Consider the following 21,297-nt stretch of genomic DNA (forward strand, 5'->3'; position numbering starts at 1 on the left):
GGAACAGGGAAGGGGCTGATGGGTGAGAGGACAATGAATAACAAAGGTTGAGGCCAGGAGACTTATTGGAAAGTAGGATATATTGCAGGGAGAGTTCCACCTGCGCAATTCAGAAATGCTGGTGTTGGTGGGAAGGATCCATATGGCATAGGATGTGAAGCAGTCATTGAAATGAAGGATGTCATGTAGGGCAGCATGCTCAGCAAAAGCATGATCCACTTGTTTCATGGCCACAGTTTGTCAGTGGCCATTCATGCGGACAGACAGCTTGTTGGTTGTCATGCCCACTTAGAATGCAGCTCCCCAGCAGCACTACACGATCACTCACCCCTAGCCTAACATCTCTCCCCCTCCCAGCCCCAGCCTCCTCCTCACTCCCATCATTCACTGGTGCTGCTGCTCACATTGTGGTTTTAGTTGCCAGAGATTGAACACATGTGGGTGAGTTGTATTTGCATGTGCGCGTGTGTGTGTGTGTGTGTGTGTGTGTGTGTGTGTGTGTGTGTGTGTGTGAGTGTGTGTGTGTGTGTCATCCTTTTTTGACGAAGGCCTTGTTGGCTGAAAGCTTATTTGTGACAGTCCTTTTGTTGTTCCTATCAATGACTCGGCATCTCCACTACATGGTGAGTGGCAACGTTCCTTTCCATAACATTGTTACATTCCATTCTGGATTTTCCATTGTTACTTGTTGATACTTTTAATGTCAAATTCCCCCAACACATTTTGAAGTGACCTCTCAGTAGCTCAGGTACATGGCAATTCGCACACATCTTTTCTCCTCTGCAGATAAGGGACTTCAATTCAAACGATATTGTTTTGTTATGATGGGTATGTTTATTTTAACACATGACAATGTAATGACAATCCACAAGTATGACTGGTTACTCTAGGCTTTTTATCAAGGTACAATTTTCAGGAAAAAAACCTTTTACGGTATTTAACTCATTTTTTCTCATTTATTCTGATGGTGAAGTTTTGCACTAATTCAATCTTATCTGTAGCAGTATTTTGAAAAGAATAGTTGCTACTCTCCAGATGCCGAGTCGCAAATACGAACAACAAGAGGACCGTCAGGAAGTAAGCTTTCAGCCAACAAGGCCTTTGTCAGAAACAGACCAAAAAAAAAACACACACACACACACACACACACACACACACACACACACACAAATGCAACTCACACATACATGATCACAGTGTCTGGCTGGTTAAGCCAGACTGCGAGCAGCCGTCCATGATGGGAGAGAGAACCGGGTAGAGGGGGTAAGGGGAGGCGGCGGTGGGAAGGGACAGCAGGGAACGAGTGTGGTACGATAAATTGCTGCTTGTGGGAGTGTACAGGGATGTGGTGGATAGAAGGTAGAGCAGCTAGGGCAACAACTGGGAGGTTTGCTGGAGGGAGGGGTGGGGGTGGGGTTGCAGAAACATGAATAATAATAATAATAATAATAATAATAGCTTTCTTCAACATCGAATGGTACACTGCACGTGTACAAAGAAACAGTAATGATTAAAGTTATTTGTACAATACACAAGACACATTCTTCTGAATACGTCATTAATTTACAACAAAATTACAATAATTCACATAATTTCACAAAGCATTTGTTGTTCTTCATATAAGTATGGTACCCTTCTAACGAGTAGAAAGGGTGTTTTACTAAAAATTTCTTAAGTTGATGTTTCAGTTTAATTGTAGGAAGAGCCATGACTGCACTAGGCAGTGCATTAGCTAATTTTATACCTGCGTACTGAGGCCCCCTTTCGTTAAGTGCTGTTCTGTGGCTGCCAATGTAAAATCTTTTTTTATTTCTAGTATTTTACTGGTGGAAATCTGAATAAGTGTTTGGGTGCAGTCTTTTCACAAGCAATATGGCTTTTAGAATGTGTGTGTTTATAACAGTTAACACCGCTGTTTTTGGAAACAAGTTGTGACAAGATTCCCTATATTTTGCTCCACAGATTATTCTCACACCCCTTTTTTGAAGAATGAGTAGCTTATCTAGATTAGCTTTGGTTGTTGCCCCCCCAAATTTCAATACTGTAGTTCAAGTGAGAGGATAAAAGAGCATGGTATGCAGTCTTTAGGACTACGGTGTCTCTACAGAACTTGCTAATAGTACTGATTGCAAATATATTTTTTGACAACTTAGTTGCTAGGGAGTCAATATGTGTGTCCCATTTCAGGTTGCTTTGGATTGTTATGCCAAGGAATTTTACACTAGACTCTTTCTTTACCAATTTGTTGCCCATGTATAATTTAATTTCATTATTCAAACTACTTTTGTTAAACTCCATCAAACATGTTTTACTGGTGCTTACATTTAAGTGGCTTTCATTAAAAAACTGAACAATTTCTTTTGTCGCATTATTGCACTCAGCCTCTAGTTCATTACATGATTCCTTTTTACATACAATGGACGTGTTATCGGCATACAGAACAATTTTGGAATTTATAGTACAGTATTTAATATCATTTACATAGATCAAGAACAGAAGGGAGCCCGACACCGAGCCCTGGGGCACACCATATTTTATGCACGTTATCTCTGATTTGTAGACACCCCTATCCGTTTTAAGTAGAACAAACTGTTTTCTATTGCTCATATAACACTTTATTAGGTCATAAGCAGCGCCTCTATTGCCCATTTTCCATAGCTTGTCTAATAGGATGTCAACGTTCACACAATCAAAGGCTTTTTCCAGGTCTAGGTATACACCTGCCACATGTTCCTTGCTTTCGATACCCCCTATCACCTCTTCAATTAGTTGAGCAGCTGCAGTGCTAGTTGAATTACCTTTTACGAATCCATTTTGATTTTCGAACAGTTTATAATCCTGTTGTATATAACTTTCTCAACTATTTTGGAAAAGACAGGAAGGATTGAGACTGGTCTGGAGTTTTCTATTTTGTTGTTGTCACCTTTCTTAAAAATGGGTGTTACCTGTGCTATTTTGAGTCTGTCTGGAAAGGTGCCTGATTCTATTATATTGTTGACTGCTGCAGACAGAGGTACAGAGACATTTTGGCTACAGACTTTTAAAACATTAGTATTTAGGCCATCATGCCCAGCTGAATTAGAGGGTTTTAGAGAGCTTATGATGCCCATTATTTCTGCACAGTTTGTGGGGGCTAGATATATACTATGGTCACATGTATCATCTTTAAAACTGTAGTGCATGTTTTTATGTTTGTCATTTATGGCTTCCCCTATGGAAGAAAAATATTCATTAAAAATATTTGCAATTTCCAGTTGGTCTTTTATGAGCATACCATTGTGGTTAATAGTAAAGTCCATACAGGATTTGTCATTGCAGGTTCTAAAACTGTTTATGACTGCCCAGATGCCAGCAGTTACGTTGTGTGAGTTTTGAAGCTTATTTGCAACATAGTTGCTCCTGGTCTGTGAGAATAAGTTCTTATAGTGTGCTTGATATATTTTGAAGGCTTCCTTTACCTCAGGAATCTCTCTATTATTCAGCATTGCACTGTGGAGTAGTTTTAATTTTTCCCTCGCTTCAGTGACATTACTATTTACCCCAATATTTTTGTTTATATTTTTTGTTTGTTTCATTTTTGTGATTACAACTGGGCATGTGGTATCAAAGCAGTAATAGAAGTCAGCAGCAAAGGTATCATATGAAAAGCTATTATTTTCAAACCATTTTATTTGTGCTAGCATGCAGTTTAGTCTATTTATGTTGTCATTATACATTATTCTTTTAGTTACAAACTGTTGCTTTGTAGTGACAGTGGGGGCCTCATGGAGCTCCAATTTAAGCTGTACTGCATGGTGATCTGAGATGGCTAGTTTTAAAACCGATGCACTGTGGGATAGGTGGGTCATGTATGTTATTATGTTGTCAAGACATGTTTTACTATGGCCAATTTCTCTAGTGGGTTCCCGAATGAGTGGGGTCAGATTAAATTCATCACACAGACGATGTAACTTTTTGGTGCTGACAGCATTTGTTAATAAATCTATACTTATATCCCCCGTAACTATAATATTTACATGACCATTTGGCCCAGAAAATGTTGTGTCTATATATACAAGCAAGTCAGAAAGATTTACAAAAAAAGGTATCTGTATTTGCTGCAGGTGGCCTGTAAACACCGATAACTGTTATGTTATCTCTACCCCATTTTAGGTTTATTGCAGCAAATTCTGAGACTCCTTCCAAGCAAAAGGCACTCACATCAATAACATTAAAATTACTTTCATTTACAGTGAAAATTGCTACACCTCCCCCAGTCTTGCCTTTTCCACTGAAGGCTGTGCAGAATTTCATACACAGTGGTTGACTAATGCTAATCAGAGCTTCATTGTGCCAATGTTCAGTTACAACTAATATATCGGGTTTGTCAATCCGTGAAATTACATCTAGATCATTATGCTTATTTCAACGACTACCAAGATTCTGGTGTATGATTTTAAGGCTGAATTTTACCTGCTGGACCTTAGAGGATAATTTTGGACAAGCAATGAGGCCAGCAGGCTTTACAAGTTTCCCTGGCTTGCCAGCGGTGGCTGGTGTTGTGGCAGATTTTGTTGAGGTGGGTTGTACCACCCCATGGCAATGGACTTCTTTTCATCACTTTGAGAACAATGTCGCCTGACTTCCTCAATAATTTTGCTACTAACAATCATTTTGCCTCTTTTGTTCATGTGCAGACCATGAGATGTGTGCAGCTCCCTTTCTAGATAGCTGACATCTACTAGAGACACATTCTGAAATTTACTACATAGGGCTTTAATCCTGTCATTTGTTTTATGAACTTCCCGGTTCACAATACACTGTTTATTAAGATCATGCCTCTGTGGAATGTTGACAATAATTGTTTTAGTGTCATTTAACTTACCCAGTACCATTTTCATATGTCTAATTGCACCATTTGCTTGATTTCTTGCTACATCATATGAACCTCCCATAATAATGACACAGTCATTGGATGAGAAGGAGTCACAATCCTGCATGCACAGCTTCACTACAGCAGAAAGAGGGGCTCCAGGCTGGATGTGGCCTACCGCTGCAAAGTTGTCTTGCATATTTGCAATATTTTGCGCTATTTCACGCCCATGGCTGTCTCCGTATAATAGAATCCGGCCCTGCTTGTGTTTCTGATTGTCGTCATTTCTTCTGTTTTTCTCTAGGGATGATTTCTTGCATGTAATTTCACAGATTCCATTCCCTTGAACAGTTTGTTTATGTTCAGTTTCACGTTTTGCACACGAGTTTGGGACTTAGTGTTTTCTGAACTTATCACTGACGGTTTTTTTGCTGCTTGAAGGATTACTTCTAGTTTGCACGGACTGAACTTGTTCTTGTTCCACTATTTCGTCGAGAATTTGAAACCTGTTTTGAGTAATGATGGCAGGAAAGCTTTCCTTGGTTATTAGTTTAGGCCTACATTCGTTCATCAGGCGCTGTTGCTCAAATTCACACAACTTCTTATTTAAGAGAGTAACTTCAGCCTTTAGGCTCTGGATTTCACTTACCATATCGCCGACTAGTACAGAGAATTCACACCTACACTCACAAATTTTTGCTTTATGATAGTTACCTGAATTCTGAACGCAGCACTGACTACAGTTCCAGCATGTTATAAATTCATTATTTTCTCTCACAGATGAGTCCACTTTTGCACATCGAAAATGATATGAGTTATTACATTCCTTGCACGTGATTCCGGTTTTCAGTACTTTTCTGCGTTTTTTACACTTTTCCCGTCAAAACACGAGTTTTTACGTAAGCTAAGAACTTTACCATTACTATTTGCCACCATCTTGTAGTAACAGACTGAAGGTGTGTTGCTGGAATAGATGGCTGTGTAGTGCTGGAATGGGAACACGGAAGGGTCTAGTGGGTAAGGACAGTCACTAATGAAGGTTGAGGCCATGGGGGTTACGGGAATGTAGGATACACTGCAGGGAAAGTTCCAACCTGTGCAATTCAGAAAAGATGGTGTTGGTGTGAAGGATCCACGTGGCACAGGCTGTGACGCAGTCGTTGAAATGAAGAATGTCATGTTAGGCGGCGTGCTGAACAACAGGGTGGTACAGCTGTTTCTGGCCACAGTTTATCAGTGGCCATTCATGCTGATGGGCAGCTTGTTGGTTGTCATGCCCATGTTGAATGCAGAACTGTGGTTGCAGCTTAACTTGTAGATCACATAACTGGTTTCAAAGATAGCCCTGCCTTTGAAAGGACCAGACTGGAGTAGGTGGTGGTGGGTGGCTATATGGGACCTGTCTTGCATCTAGGTCTCCTGGCCCCAACCTTTGCTACTCACTGTCCCAAGCCAATCTAGTCCCTTCCCTGTTCCCATTCCAACACTACTACACTTCCCTCTATTCCACCAACACAACCTCAGTCTTTTTTACTTCTCTCATTTTCCACTACCCCCCCCCCCCTCTCCCCATCTAACCTCCAGACTGCCCTACCTATACCTTCCCCTCCCTGCTCCAGCCTCCTCCTTAACCCCCCCTCCCCCTCCACACACACACACACACACACACACACACACACACACACACACACACGGTTGCCTCTCTCATCATGTGCTGCTGCTCACAGTCTGGCCTCAGCAGTCAGAGACTGTGGTCGTGCATGTGTGTGTTTTGTCTTTTTGTTGCGCCTGTCTGTAACTCAGCATCTCCGCTACAAGCCGAGCAACAACTATCATTACATTCCACTCTGGATTTTCCATTGTTTGATTCTGCCTGGAGTGTTTTCTTCCATCCCATGACCCAATACTGTTTTCCTTTGTTACTATTTTCTAATGCATTGCTATACTCAGTGTCCATCCTTCTTTCTCTTCTTTCATGTGTTTCTCTTGTCACCCTAAGAACTGCACTGGATGCTCAAATTACAAGGCATACTGTATCAATCATCTCGGCCACGCACAACAGACGGCTACAAGACCGCACTGATTGTTGGTGCCACATCTCGTGTCCCACATTACATCCGCTGATACCCTCAGTCCTATACTTCCACCTGACCACTTATTAGATTAGATTAGTACTTGTTCCATAGATCATGAATACGACACTTCGTAATGATGTGGAACGTGTCAGGTTAATAAAAGGTGTCTATACAAGATATTACGTTACACAAAATATTACATGACACTTAATTTTTTTTTTGGTGGGGTTGGGGAAAATACCCATTTACTATATCCAAAAATTCATCTAATGAGTAGAAGGAGTCGCCATTAAGAAATTCTTTTAATTTCCTTTTAAATGCTATATGGCTATCTGTCAGACTTTTGATGCTATTAGGTAAGTGACCAAAGACTTTCGTGGCAGCATAATTTACCCCCTTCTGAGCCAAAGTGAGATTTAACCTTGAGTAGTGAAGATCATCCTTTCTCCTAGTATTGTAGCCATGTACACTGCTATTACTTTTGAATTCGTTCGGATTGTTAATAACAAATTTCATAAGTGAATATACACTCCTGGAAATGGAAAAAAGAACACATTGACACCGGTGTGTCAGACCCACCATACTTGCTCCGGACACTGCGAGAGGGCTGTACAAGCAATGATCACACGCACGGCACAGCGGACACAACAGGAACCGCGGTGTTGGCCGTCGAATGGCGCTAGCTGCGCAGGATTTGTGCACCGCCGCCGTCAGTGTCAGCCAGTTTTCCGTGGCATACGGAGCTCCATCGCAGTCTTTAACACTGGTAGCATGCCGCGACGGCGTGGACGTGAACCGTATGTGCAGTTGACGGACTTTGAGCGAGGGCGTATAGTCGGCATGCGGGAGGCCGGGTGGACGTACCGCCGAGTTGCTCAACACGTGGGGCGTGAGGTCTCCACAGTACATCGATGTTGTCGCCAGTGGTCGGCGGAAGGTGCACGTGCCCGTCGACCTGGGACCGGACCGCAGCGACGCACGGATGCACGCCAAGACCGTAGGATCCTACGCAGTGCCGTAGGGGACCGCACCGCCACTTCCCAGCAAATTAGGGACACTGTTGCTCCTGGGGTATCGGCGAGGACCATTCGCAACCGTCTCCATGAAGCTGGGCTACGGTCCCGCACACCGTTAGGCCGTCTACCGCTCACGCCCCAACATCGTGCAGCCCGCCTCCAGTGGTGTCGCGACAAGCGTGAATGGAGGGACGAATGGAGACGTGTCGTCTTCAGCGATGAGAGTCACTTCTGCCTTGGTGCCAATGATGGTCGTATGCGTGTTTGGCGCCGTGCAGGTGAGCGCCACAATCAGGACTGCATACGGCCGAGGCACACAGGGCCAACACCCGGCATCACGGTGTGGGGAGCGATCTCCTACACTGGCCGTACACCACTGGTGATCGTCGAGGGGACACTGAATAGTGCACGGTACATCCAAACCGTCATCGAACCCATCGTTCTACCATTCCTAGACCGGCAAGGGAACTTGCTGTTCCAACAGGACAATGCACGTCCGCATGTATCCCGTGCCACCCAACGTGCTCTAGAAGGTGTAAGTCAACTACCCTGGCCAGCAAGATCTCCGGATCTGTCCCCCATTGAGCATGTTTGGGACTGGATGAAGCGTCGTCTCACGCGGTCTGCACGTCCAGCACGAACGCTGGTCCAACTGAGGCGCCAGGTGGAAATGGCATGGCAAGCCGTTCCACAGGACTACATCCAGCATCTCTACGATCGTCTCCATGGGAGAATAGCAGCCTGCATTGCTGCGAAAGGTGGATATACACTGTACTAGTGCCGACATTGTGCATGCTCTGTTGCCTGTGTCTATGTGCCTGTGGTTCTGTCAGTGTGATCATGTGATGTATCTGACCCCAGGAATGTGTCAATAAAGTTTCCCCTTCCTGGGACAATGAATTCACGGTGTTCTTATTTCAATTTCCAGGAGTGTATATATATTGTGAGGCTACAGTGAAAATATCTAGCTCTTTAAATAAGTGTCTGCAGGATGATCTTGGATGAGCTCCAGCAATTATTCTGATTACACGCTTTTGTGCAATGAACACTCTTTTACTCAATGATGAGTTACCCCAGAACATGATTCCATACGAAAGCAGAGAATGAAAATAGGTGTGGTAAGCTAATTTACTGAGATGTATATCGCCAAAATTTGCAATGACCCTAATAGCATAAGTAGCTGAACTCAAACGTTTCAGCAGATCCTCAGTGCGTTTTTTCCAGTTCAATCCCTCATCAATGCATACACCTAGAAATTTTGAATATTCTACATTAGCTACCGAAGTCTATATTTATTAATGGTGTCATTCCATTTACTGTGTGGAACTGTATATACTGTGTTTTGTCAAAGTTTAATGAGAGTGCATTTGCAGAGAACCACTTAATGATTTTCTGAAAAACATAGTTTACAATTTCACAAGTTAATTCTTGTCTGTTGGGTGTGATAGCTATACTAGTATCATCAGCAAAAAGTACCAGCTTTGCATCTTCATAAATATAGAATGGCAAGTCATTAATATATATTAAGAACAGCAGAGGATCCAAGACCGAACCTTGCGGCACCCCATTCTTGATTGATCCCCAGTTTGAGAAATCACCAATTTTTTGCATATTATGTGAACTGCTTATTTCAAATTTCGGCACTCTTCCAGTTAGGTATGATTTAAACCATTGGAGCACTGTCCCATTGATACCACAGTACTTGAGCTTATCTAGGAGTATTCCATGATTTACACAATCAAAAACCTTTGACAGATCACAAAAAATCCCAACAGGTGACTTCCGGTTACTCAGAGCATTTAATATTTCATTAGTGAAAGTGTGTATAGCATTTTCCATTGAAAAACCCTTCTGGAAACCAAACTGACATTTTGTTAAAACTTTATTTTTACAAAGGTGTGAAGCTACTCTACAATACATTACTTTTTCAAAAATTTTGGATAAGGCAGTCATAAGAGAGACTGGGCAGTAGTTGTTGGCATCAGACGTATCCCCTTTTTCATGCAGTGGTTTAACAATGGCACACTTCAGTCTATCTGGGAAAATACCCTGCTTCAGAGCGCTATTACAATTGTGGCTAACAATCCCACTTATTTCTTGGGAATAAGCTTTTATTATCCTGCTGGAAATGCCAACAATTCCATGTGAGCTTTTATTCTTGAGAGAGTTTATTATCTTCCTAATTTCAGCAGGAGAGGTGGGTGGAATTTCAGTTGTGTCAAATGGTGTGGGTAACGCCTCTTCCATTAACTGCCTTGCTTCTTCTAATGAACATTTAGATCCTATTTTCTCTACAATTTTGAAAAAATGATTATTCAAAATGTTTTCAACTTCTGGCTTGTTATCAAGTTTCCATTCGATTCGATGGTGATGCCATCATCCTGTACTCTTGGTTGCCCTGTCTCCCTTGTAATAATATTCCAAATTGTTTTGATTTTGTTATCAGAGGTATTTATCTCAGACATGATGCACATGCTTCTGGACTTTTTAATAACCTTTCTTAATGTAGCACAGTAGTTTTTATAATATTTGGTTGTTTCTGGCTCATTACTCTTTCTTTTTGTTAGATACAGTTCCCTTTTGTGGTTACAAGATATTGTTATTACTTTAGTAAGCCAAGGTTTTTTGCATGGTTTCTTATAATTAGATCTGACTACTTTCTTGGGGAAACAGTTTTCAAATTCTCTTACAAGTGTATCATGAAATAAGATATATATTTTAAATTAGCATCAGGTTCCTTGTACATCTCATCCCAGTCTAACTGCTGAAGATTTTCTCTGAAATTTTTAATTGTTGAGTCATTAATTGAACGCACAACTTTGGAGTGTAGTTTTGAATTACTGAATGGAGCTATGTCATATACTGTAACTAGCTTCACCCTCACATATTTTTGCATGTTATTTCCTGTACCTTTCCTGTGCCACACGAATTTGCATTTCATCCTACCAACCCCTCCCCACCCCCAGAGCACTCATTCTCCTCTCTATTGCAGTTCACAGCTACTAACTTCACCTAATCTAGTCGCATCTGCTGTCCCCCTTCTTCACACTTATCCACCCAGAGACCTGCAACCCACATTACAATCTTTCTTTTCTTTTTTTAAAAAAATCGCATTGTGTCCTCATGCCAATTTCAGTTGGTTTTTGCCTTTCACTATTGGCCAACTCCAACAGATTTCATCTTATTTTCCTGTACTTCATCTCTTTCATTCTTTTTGTGATTTTTCTCATGAATTTGGTTGCATTCTTGTAAATTTTTTCGGATGTAATTCTATGTTATTTACATATTTTTACATCTTCGTATCTACCACCATGGATCTTTGATCCTCCCACATGTGTCAATACAGAAATGTTTCCTTATCCATAGGTAGAACCCAGTCCCACATACTGTTCCTGCATTGTTGCTTGGCTCATGGAAACCCCCCTAAATGACCTTCCCACCAAATTACCCATATCCAACTGCTAACCTTCCTTCCACAATGATCTTCATCTGTTCACATTGTGCCAATCCTTAATCCTCACCAACATAGTCCTCCAAAAGCATATCAGTCAAGCCCAAACCACCTTACAATACGTTCTCTCCATCAACAAAATTTTCCTGCTATGCAATCCCAAATTTGTGATCCCAAATCACACACTGAAACTCTTGCCCTCCAGGAACTAGAGCAAGATGCATAACAGCACTTCAAAAAACTCTCCACCCTGTTCACTTTCTACTCCTGTCTAGGACTTCACTATCCATCACCTCAACAGCAACCTCCAAAACATCCACTTGTCCCCTCATAGTTGACAAACCCTGATGTGCAGAGCTATTACATTTACCCCATCCTCAAATACTCCCTCCCACCACCAAACACAATCCAGAACCTAGACAGACCCAAAACACAGTCATGAACCTTTCCTCCAAAAGTCTTAGCCTTGCAGAAGAATCAATCCTTTCCAAAGGCCTCATCTTTTGCCCCACTCCCAAATTTAATTATGCAGGACTGGTTAAAGACTTTTTCTCCTTCTACCGGTCCCTAAAGTGGAAACAGTCCGTCGCTGCCAACCCTACCAATCAGACTCTACCAAAGACCAATGTTGAATACTGCCTTACTCAGTTAACTCCTCTATCCAACCATGATCCACCCGCACTGCCCCCAAACCATCCCTTCTTAACTTTCCTGAATTTCTTAACCTCGAACCTTGCCTCACCATCATTCCTCAAATCCCTCAACATGCAAACTAATATTACATCCACAGAAAGAACCGCAATCCACCATCTAAAAACTGATCTTGACCTTAGAGTCTTACCTGCTGACAAAGGACCCACCACTGTTATTTTGAACGGCATGAATTACCTGAAGGAAGGATTCCGCCAGCTGTCAGAATCATCCATGTACAAATGCTGCCACTGTGACCCTAGCCAAGAATCCAGCAGGATCTCCAATCTCTCCTGAAATCCTTAGGCCCATTCCAGGACCTCTCCCAGAGTCCATCTCCCTCCACATCCCTAGCACTACATGCACTCCTATCTTCTACATGCTTCCTAAGTCCATAAACCCAACCACCATCAGCACCCCATTGTAGCTGGCTACTGTGCCACCCATTGAGAGAATCTCCAACAGCTTCAGCCTATTACCTGCAACCTACCCGCCTATATAAGAGATATCAACCATTTTCTCCAACAACTCCCCAAAGTTCCTGTTCCTTTACCACATGGTGCCCTCATTGTCAATACTGATGCCACATCCCTTTATACTAACATCCCTAATGCCCTGGCCTTACCACTACTGAACACTACATTTCCCCACACGTGACAGATTCCAAACCAACAACCTACTTCCTAGTCACCATGACTGCCTAGTTCCTTACCCACAACTACTCCACCTTTGAAGGCATTACCTACAAACAAATCTGGGGTATGGCTATGGGCACCCACATGGCACCATTATATGCAAATCTTTTCATGGGACATATAGAGGAATCCTTCCTAAACACAAAGAATCTCAAACCCCTCACCTGGATCAGATTCATTGATGACATCCTTGTGATCTGGATCAAGGGTGGAGACATGCTATCCACATTCCTCCAGAACCTCAACGCCTCCTCCCCCATTTGCTTCACCTGGCCCTATTCAACCCAACAAGCCACTTTCCTCGATGTTGACCTCCACCTCAATGATGGTTACATTGTACCTCTGTACACATCAAACCTACCAACCACCAATACCACCAATTCGACAGCTGCTGCCCATTCCATACCAAGAAGTATACAGCCTAGCCACCCACGGCTGTCACATCTGTGATGACGAGCGATCCCTCTTGGAAACATATTGACGGTCTCACTGAGGACTTCACAGACTATAATTACCCTCCCAACCTCGTATAAAAAGATAACTGCCTTACCTCTCCAATCACCAACCACCTCCCAAAGTCCCACCACCCGACCACAGAGTAGTAGTCCTCTCATGACTCAATAGCATCCAGGACTGGAGCAACTGAATCACATTCTCTGCCAGGGTTTCAACTACCTCTGGTTGTGCCCTGAAATGAGGCCACCAACAAACTGTGGTCAGAAACAGCTGTACCACCCTGTTACTGAGCACATTGCCCAACACGACATTCTTCATTTTGATGACTGCATCACAGCCTGTGCCATCCGGATCCTTACCACCAACACCAGCTTTCCTGAACTGCACAGGTGGGAAATATCTCTCCAGTATACATCCTACATTCCAATAACCCTCCTGGCCTCAACCTTCATTAGTCATTGTCCTTACCCATCTAGCCCCTTCACTGTTCCCATCCCAGCACTACACAGCCATCTATTCCATCACATTACCACCCCCCTCTGCTACCCTGCCAGCCTTCCCCCTCCCCATCCCAACCTCCTCCTTAACCCCACCACCCAGTTGCCTCTCTCGTCATGTGCAGCTGCCCGCAGTATGGCCTTAGCAGCCAGAGACTGTGGTCACATGTGAGTTGCATGTGTGTGTGGGGTGGCGGGGGGGGCGGGGGGGCATGTGCACGGATGCATGTGTGTGAGTGTGTGTTCTATTTTCAATGAAAGTCTTTTTGGCTGAAAGCTAACTTTCTAACAGTCTTTTTGTTTTGGCTGTCTGTGACTAAGCATCTCCACTATTTGGTGAATAGCAACTATCCTTTTCATAATATTGTTACATTCCATCCTGGATTTTACATGTGTGTTATAAAAATTCATATAAATCCACCTGATGATGGAGGTTTAAACCTCTGAAACACACAGTGGAACTAAAATAAATTGTGACTAGAAACAGTACATTTTTAATTGTAATTGGCAGCATTTGTATAATTTCTTGCCTTTAGCATTCAAATTTATCAAACATATGTTATTACATTTATAAAATCGAACTAACCTGGCAGAGCAAAAACCCATTCTTTTAAAATATATATTAATCTGTCCTCCACATATCCATCAGGTCTATACAGCAAGTTAGAAAGATTGGGATAGTTCCTGCAAAACACTTGTAGAAAGTAGACAAGCTCACAAAAGATGTTGAAGGCCTGTAAAATAAAATTTAATAAATTAATAAACAAATAAAAATTATGTTTTATATTACATGTATGAGGGTGCACCAAAAAGCTAAGTTAGAGATGTCATTTCATTCTATGATCATTACACAACAAGAATGGCGCATTGTCAGAAGAGAGTACATGTTCTGGGTTCTCTGCAGAGATAGTTATGCTGCAGTATGGTTACCAGATGCACCATAGTGTGCTAATGAAATGGAATGGCAATTGGAAACACACTTCAAAGTTGAAGTATGTAAGACAGTACAACTCACATGCTGCACAAGCAGGGGTGATGCTGATCAGAAAGGAAGGCCACCGAAGCCAACCAGAGACGACCATATTCAAGCAACCAAGGAACGGATTTGCAGCAATCGCAGATTTTCCAACGAAGAGGACATTCACACAGTGGCTCCCAAATGGCTCCATGATCACAGTGTGGATTTCTATCATCACAAAACTGAATGATTCGTAAAATGTTCCAGCCATCATTTACAGAAACACGGTGACTATGTTGAAAAAATAGTATCATTTATCAGTGTCACTTTGAAGGGCAGATGAGCATCCAATAAAAGCTAGTTGATAATATTTATGGAACATTCCATAGTACTTGGAGGAACACACACACATTAAAAATTGAACATGGAGTACCAATATCTCACAATAATGTTTATTTAACAGTTTCTTATTAACTGGCTTTACGTTTTCTAGGCCATCATCAGATAACTTAATACTAAACAGACAGTCTACACTACTTCAGTAAGAGGTCGTAGTTGTGCAGATATTGTTTTTCAACTACACTACTTCAGCAAGAGTTCATAGTTGTGCAGATATTGTTTTTCAAAGATATGTGATGTTTTTCCACTATATATTGACACAGAAACACAAGTATAATGTAATTCACAAAAAAGCTCAGAACAAACAGATTTTATATTACTTTACACTCAAAGATTAAAAGTAATATAAGATGCATTTTTCAGAGCTTCTTTGTGAATTATATTATGCTCGTGTTTTTGTGTCAATATATAGTCATAAAATGTCACAAATCTTTGAAAAATAACCTTTGTATAGCTATGAACTTCCCCTGAGGTTGTGTGGACTATCTGTTTAGCATTAGCCACTTCATAATGAACTATTAAATAAATATTATTGAACAACATCAATAGTATGTACTCCAGTTTTTAAAAGTTACTTGGCTTGTCACAATAATAAGTAACTTAGTTTTTGAATTCCCCTCATACATTAGTTTGGTGTTGGATAAAATTAGCAAATAAAAGCATAGAACTAAGTATCTATCTACATCTGTGTTCTACAAATAACTGTAAAATTTATTTTCTATATATTAAGATTTCTTGCTGTTCCGTTCATTCACAGGTGCAGCTTGGAAAAACTGACTGCTAGTACACCCAATGCACAAGCTGTTGTTTGTTTAATTGAGCTGCATGATTGCTACAGAATAATAACCTAATGGCCAGAATAATATCTGTGTTTTCTGTCCCAAAAAATAATTCCCAATGGTTCCTAAGTAAGTTCTCTTAAGACAGACCATTTGCACCCCAAACGTTCAATGACTCCTGGTAGGTTCAACTCAGGTTATATGGAAACAAGTATGTTCAGCAGTTAGCCACAGCAGTGATATGCAATAGTAACATCATAAGGATCCTGATTAGAAGCAGGTCAAAACTTTTTGAACCAGTTAACGTAGAGCAAGGAATCTGTGATGATAAGGTCATTACAGTAACACTGACTATTGTTATTAAAAGGATGTTAAGAAAGATATTTCAGCTTTTTAAGTGTGACAGGGAACAGACTTCAGATTACCTGAGCAGTCACCACTAAATATTATTCTCCATGGCCGAAAATGGTGTGTATATACGAAAAAATTAAAAAAAAAAAGTCTTAACAGTATTGTACAAATGTCTTGGACAGGTATGTGTTGAGCAAAGTTCGGAGGGATGAGCAAGACTGCAGTGGCTTAGTAGTGATGATAGAAAGCTGTTCCAAAAGAAAGAGAACTTTAAATGTAGCCATAGCCTTGCTGGCAAACAAAAACTGAAATAAGCCAAAATGAGCATAAGTGTGTGAAGTGTTCAATGAATTTTGACATAAAATTCTATTAATTAATCTGATGAAGAATTCTAAGTATTTTTGGTCTTGCGTTAAGTCCATAAATGGATCCAAGCCAGCTACTCAGGGATTCTGTTACCATATTTAAACCAAAATGGAGGAGGACAGAGAGAAAGCTGAAACATTAAATTCAGTTTTTCACAACTGTGTCACTGAGGAACAGCATACTGTATTATAATTCCTCCTTTCCATTGTCACACAAACGCCAAAATTACAAATATCGTTTATATTATAACCTTTCTAGAGACTTACATAATACCATCCTCTAAGTCATTAATGAATAACATGAGCAACAACAATCCTAGTGCATATCCTCTTTGAGCACACCACATATTACATCAGTGTCTGCAGATTAGTGTCTATCCAGAATAACATGTGGTGCCCTGCTTGTCACAAACCGACTTGTGTGCCCCATGTTGTTTTTGTTGTTGTTGTTGTTGTTGTCTTCAGTCCAAAGATATCTCTCCCCTCTAGTTTATACCATGCAAGTCTTTTCATCTCGGATTATTGCAACATACATCTCCCTGAACCAGCTTAGTTTTTGCCAAGGCTTGGCCTTACACTACAATTTTTGTTCCACAAGCTTCCTTCATTTGCCATGGTAACTCTGATGCTTCAGTGTGTGTTTTAGCAACCCGTCTTTTTTTTTCTTAGCAAAGCAGTACCATAAATTTTTCTTCTCTATTGGGTTTAGTGCCTCTTCACTATTTGCCTGATCTACCCATCTAATAATCAGCATTCTTCTCTGGCATGACATTTCGAAAGTTTCCATGCTCTTCTTATCCATACTGTTTATCGTCCATGTTTCACTGCCATGTGGCACAAAATTCCAGGGTAATACTTTCAGGGAATATTTTGTAACACATTAATTTATATCTGATGTCTCTCTTTTTATAACTTCCTATTGTTACCCAGCAATTTGTTACTTCTTTACTTCTGGCACTGTTAATTATTTTGCTGCTCAAATAAGAAAACTTTCAGTTTCCCATTAACTGTAATTTCTCCAGCATCAGCTGACTTGAACTCAACTACTCTCCTTTACCCTCGTTTCACTGTTATTTATGGTCAGTTTGTAACAGCTTTTCCAGATATTGTCATCTGCATTTCATTATATTTTGCCACTTATACATAGCTACAACATCATTGGCAAATAAAGTTTTTTGTCTCACTCAGCTTGCATCCCCTTTCCAAATTTCCCTAATTTCCTTTACAGCTTGATCATGATATTGACTGAGTAAGATGGCCTACAGCACAGTCCATTTCATTTTCAATTGCTGGCTCTCTTTCATGACCTTCAACTTCTAGAAGTGCAGTCTTGTTTCTGTTCAAGTTGTAAATAACTTTTCACCCCCCCCCCCCCTCCCCCCATTAAGTAACATATAATTTTGAAACTTCCTGCCGCAGATAAAAACTGTGGGCTGGACCGAGACTCGAACTCAGGACCTTGCCTTTCACAGGAAAGTGCTCTACCATTGAGTTACCTAAGCATGCCTTATGACCCATCCTCACAGCTTCAATTCTGCCAGTACCCCATCTCCTACCTTCCAAACTTCAGGGGTAGAGCACTTGCCTGCGAAAGGCAAAGGTTCTGAGTTTGAGTCTCGGTCTGGAACACAGTTTTAATCTGCCAGGAAGTTTCATATCAGTGTACACTCCGTCGCAGAGTGAAAATCTCATTCTGGAAACATGCTCCAGGTTGTGGTTAAGCCATGTCTCCGCAATATCCTTTCTTCCAGGAGTGCTAGTTCTGCAAGGTTCACAGAAGAGCTTCTGTGAAGTTTGGAAGGTAGGAGACGAGGTACTGGCAGAATTGAAGCTGGAAAGAGATATGCTAACGTCCCTTCCATTGATCCTAAGGGAAATAATCAGTACGGATGTGAAATAAGCCAGAAAATTCAAACATATTTTCATTTATGAGATAATAACAAACTTGTTACAAACATGCAAATGTATGATACACTGAGGTTATTGTAGACTTCTTTAAGCTCATATCATGAAACAGGAAATCAGTTTGCAACACTTATTTATAGTGATCACTTTACTACACTGAAAGTGTGCAGAAGTCAGATTTTACACAATACTTGTGTTATTTTAAATTATTGGTGAAGTATACATAAACAGATTCTGCCAAGAAATTTGTCAATGGAGTAGAAGGTGTCTGGTCACCAATAAAGCCTTTCAACTCCTCTTAAACTGAGCTTTATTAGCAGTTAACTTTTTGTGGCTGCTGGCAAGTATAGCAGTTTCATTTAGACAGTTGTAGTGGGACAGAAGAAAGGATTCCTAGTGACACACTACCATGTTATGTATAAAAGACAGGAAGATCACAGAACAAAAACTTTTGCCCTTCAGTCAGAGAGTGAGGCTGTGAAAACTCAGTTAGAGCAGTTGAAGGCAGAAAAAGTAGGTGTCATGTGCGAAAAGGTAACGGGAAAGGGATGAAAAGGGAATAGTTTGGATAGTTCCGCAATGTTGAGCTAAAGACTAGATATAGCCTGTTACCTGTTAGAGGGGAGAAGCCTCATTCAGCTCTGGAAGAAAGTAGGGCACATCGGACCATAAATGAGAACTCCAGAGACAGGTCAAAAACTAAGTTGAGTACAGAAAGAAAGGTCCTGCTGCTAGGTAGCAGTCATGGCAGAGGTGTAGGCCAACACTTGCAGGATGAGCAAGGATTAGGATAGCAGTTCAAAACTGCTGTAAAATCTAATGCTAGCAATGGCCAGGTAATAGAAGAGAGTGAGGCAATATGTATTACAATAGATTGAGATTCATGCAGTATACAATTAATTTCTTTAATAAGCATCCCAATACACTGTGATGTAACTATACACGTATGGCCATGTTTTAATTTTGAACTTGCACTGATCACTGCTTAATGGCACTGGAATAAAAAGCCCAAAAAATAGAAGAATTTAATATTATCCTACATAATGACATAACTGACTGTTCGCAATGTAAATATTATGAAAAGGTTAGAGTTCTACTCACCATATAGCGGAGATGCCGAGTCACAGATAGGCACAACAAAAAGACTGTCAAACAAGTAAGCTTTTGCTCAAAAAGGCTTTCATCAGAAATGGACAACACATATACAAGTGCACTAACACAACTCGCACACATGACCACAGTCTCTGGCAGCCAAGCTCAGCCTTGACAACCAGAGACTGTGGTCATGTGCATGTAAGTTGCATTTACTTGAGTTGGTGGTCATGTGTGTGTGTGTGTGTGTGTGTGTGTGTGTGTTGTCTAATTCTGACAAAAGCCTTTCTGGTCCAAAGCTTACTTATTTGACAGTCTTTTTGTTGTGGCTATCTGTGATTCAGCATCTCCGCTATGTGATGAGTAGCAATCTATCCTCCTCATGATATTGTCTTTATTCCATCCTGGGTTTTCCTTTGATTTTGTTCCTAAAGTAAACAATTTTTATTTTACTCATCAGCAGTATGTATTGGAACAGGATTTTTTGTACAGAAGGACAGAGATTTGACATTAAAGTTAGCACTATTATTGGCAGGTGAAGTATTGATTCATTAACACTTATGGAAATTCTATTGGTACATGGAGGAACACAGAAATTTTAAAACTTTAAATACTCAGTACTGATGTCCAACAACAGCATTTATTTAACAGTTCATTGCAAACTGGCTTTCAGCTATCTAGGCCAGTACACTAATATCCAAGAAATCTACATCAGCTTTTTATATTACGAAGACTATTTCATAAATTCTGTTCAAGAATAACGACAAAATTTCACCATTACAACAGAACAGAATTTAGAGCATTTCCTGCAATTTGTGTCGCAAAGTATGTGCAGGATGTTCAGGTAGGGCTATTACTACTAGACTGACTGAAAATGAAAAGATTTGGAGAATGAAAAAGAACAATTCCACCTTTGCTGAACATGCTCTGAATGGATGTCATTCTTATGATATTGAAAGTGATGTTCTCCATTGAGGAGCTAACGGCAGCCAGAATTTTGAGTGAAGTTAGTTTTCTACCAATGAACACGAATCAAAGTATCCAAGCTTAACCGTTAACGATAAAATACAGTTCCAGTTCCATTACTCACACTTATTCAAGTAGAAGCAGTCATTTAATATATTTCTCATCATCATATAATATGCTTGTTGTAAACAGTATAATTGTTCCCTACCGACATTACAATGACCCCCCCCCCCCCCCAACTCTCTTTTTTTTGGCCTTATTCACTTTGCTCATTGATCAAAATTTATAAAAAATTCCCCATTTACAATTTGTGGCTAAGTTTTATTCAGGCCTTTTAACACTCTTTTTAGCCCATTTCTTTGTCAACGCTGTACCACTTTTGGCATGTATATATAGGCATGAATTGTCTGTTATATAGAGACAACACATCATTAAATTTTATTGGTGAGAAAATGCTGACTAAAAACATAGCTTAGTGACCTCAGAACATTACAATGACCCCAGAACTCTTACCCTGTGTTCACTATTTCCGATGAAACTGCATTTACATTTCACACTGGATATAACATGCATATTTTATAAGTACGGTAACCCACGAATTCTTACATTTTTAATCTCTTGAGCATGAAGTAACCAGCAGAAAAATGCTGCTTTCAGAACACAGAAAAGACAAATATGTTCCTCTTTAAAAGACTCTGGTAGAAAAGTGGGAAACCAGCTACCTCAGTCCTCATTCTGTCTTTCTCATCA

The 21,297-nt window shown here is 40.7% G+C and overlaps 1 protein-coding gene across 1 annotated transcript in view; it reads right to left on the minus strand.

Moving 5' to 3' along the window:
• LOC124620089 (cohesin subunit SA-3-like) overlaps positions 1–21,297 on the minus strand; it is a 237,036-nt gene that overhangs the window by 102,011 nt on the left and 113,728 nt on the right. The window contains exon 7 of the mRNA XM_047146758.1: positions 14,319–14,466. Coding sequence (XP_047002714.1) covers positions 14,319–14,466 — 148 coding nt within the window. The remainder of the gene's footprint in view (positions 1–14,318; positions 14,467–21,297) is intronic.

The sequence above is a fragment of the Schistocerca americana genome, chromosome 6 (genome assembly GCF_021461395.2).
Source record: "Schistocerca americana isolate TAMUIC-IGC-003095 chromosome 6, iqSchAmer2.1, whole genome shotgun sequence".
Classification (NCBI taxonomy): Eukaryota; Metazoa; Arthropoda; class Insecta; order Orthoptera; family Acrididae; genus Schistocerca; species Schistocerca americana.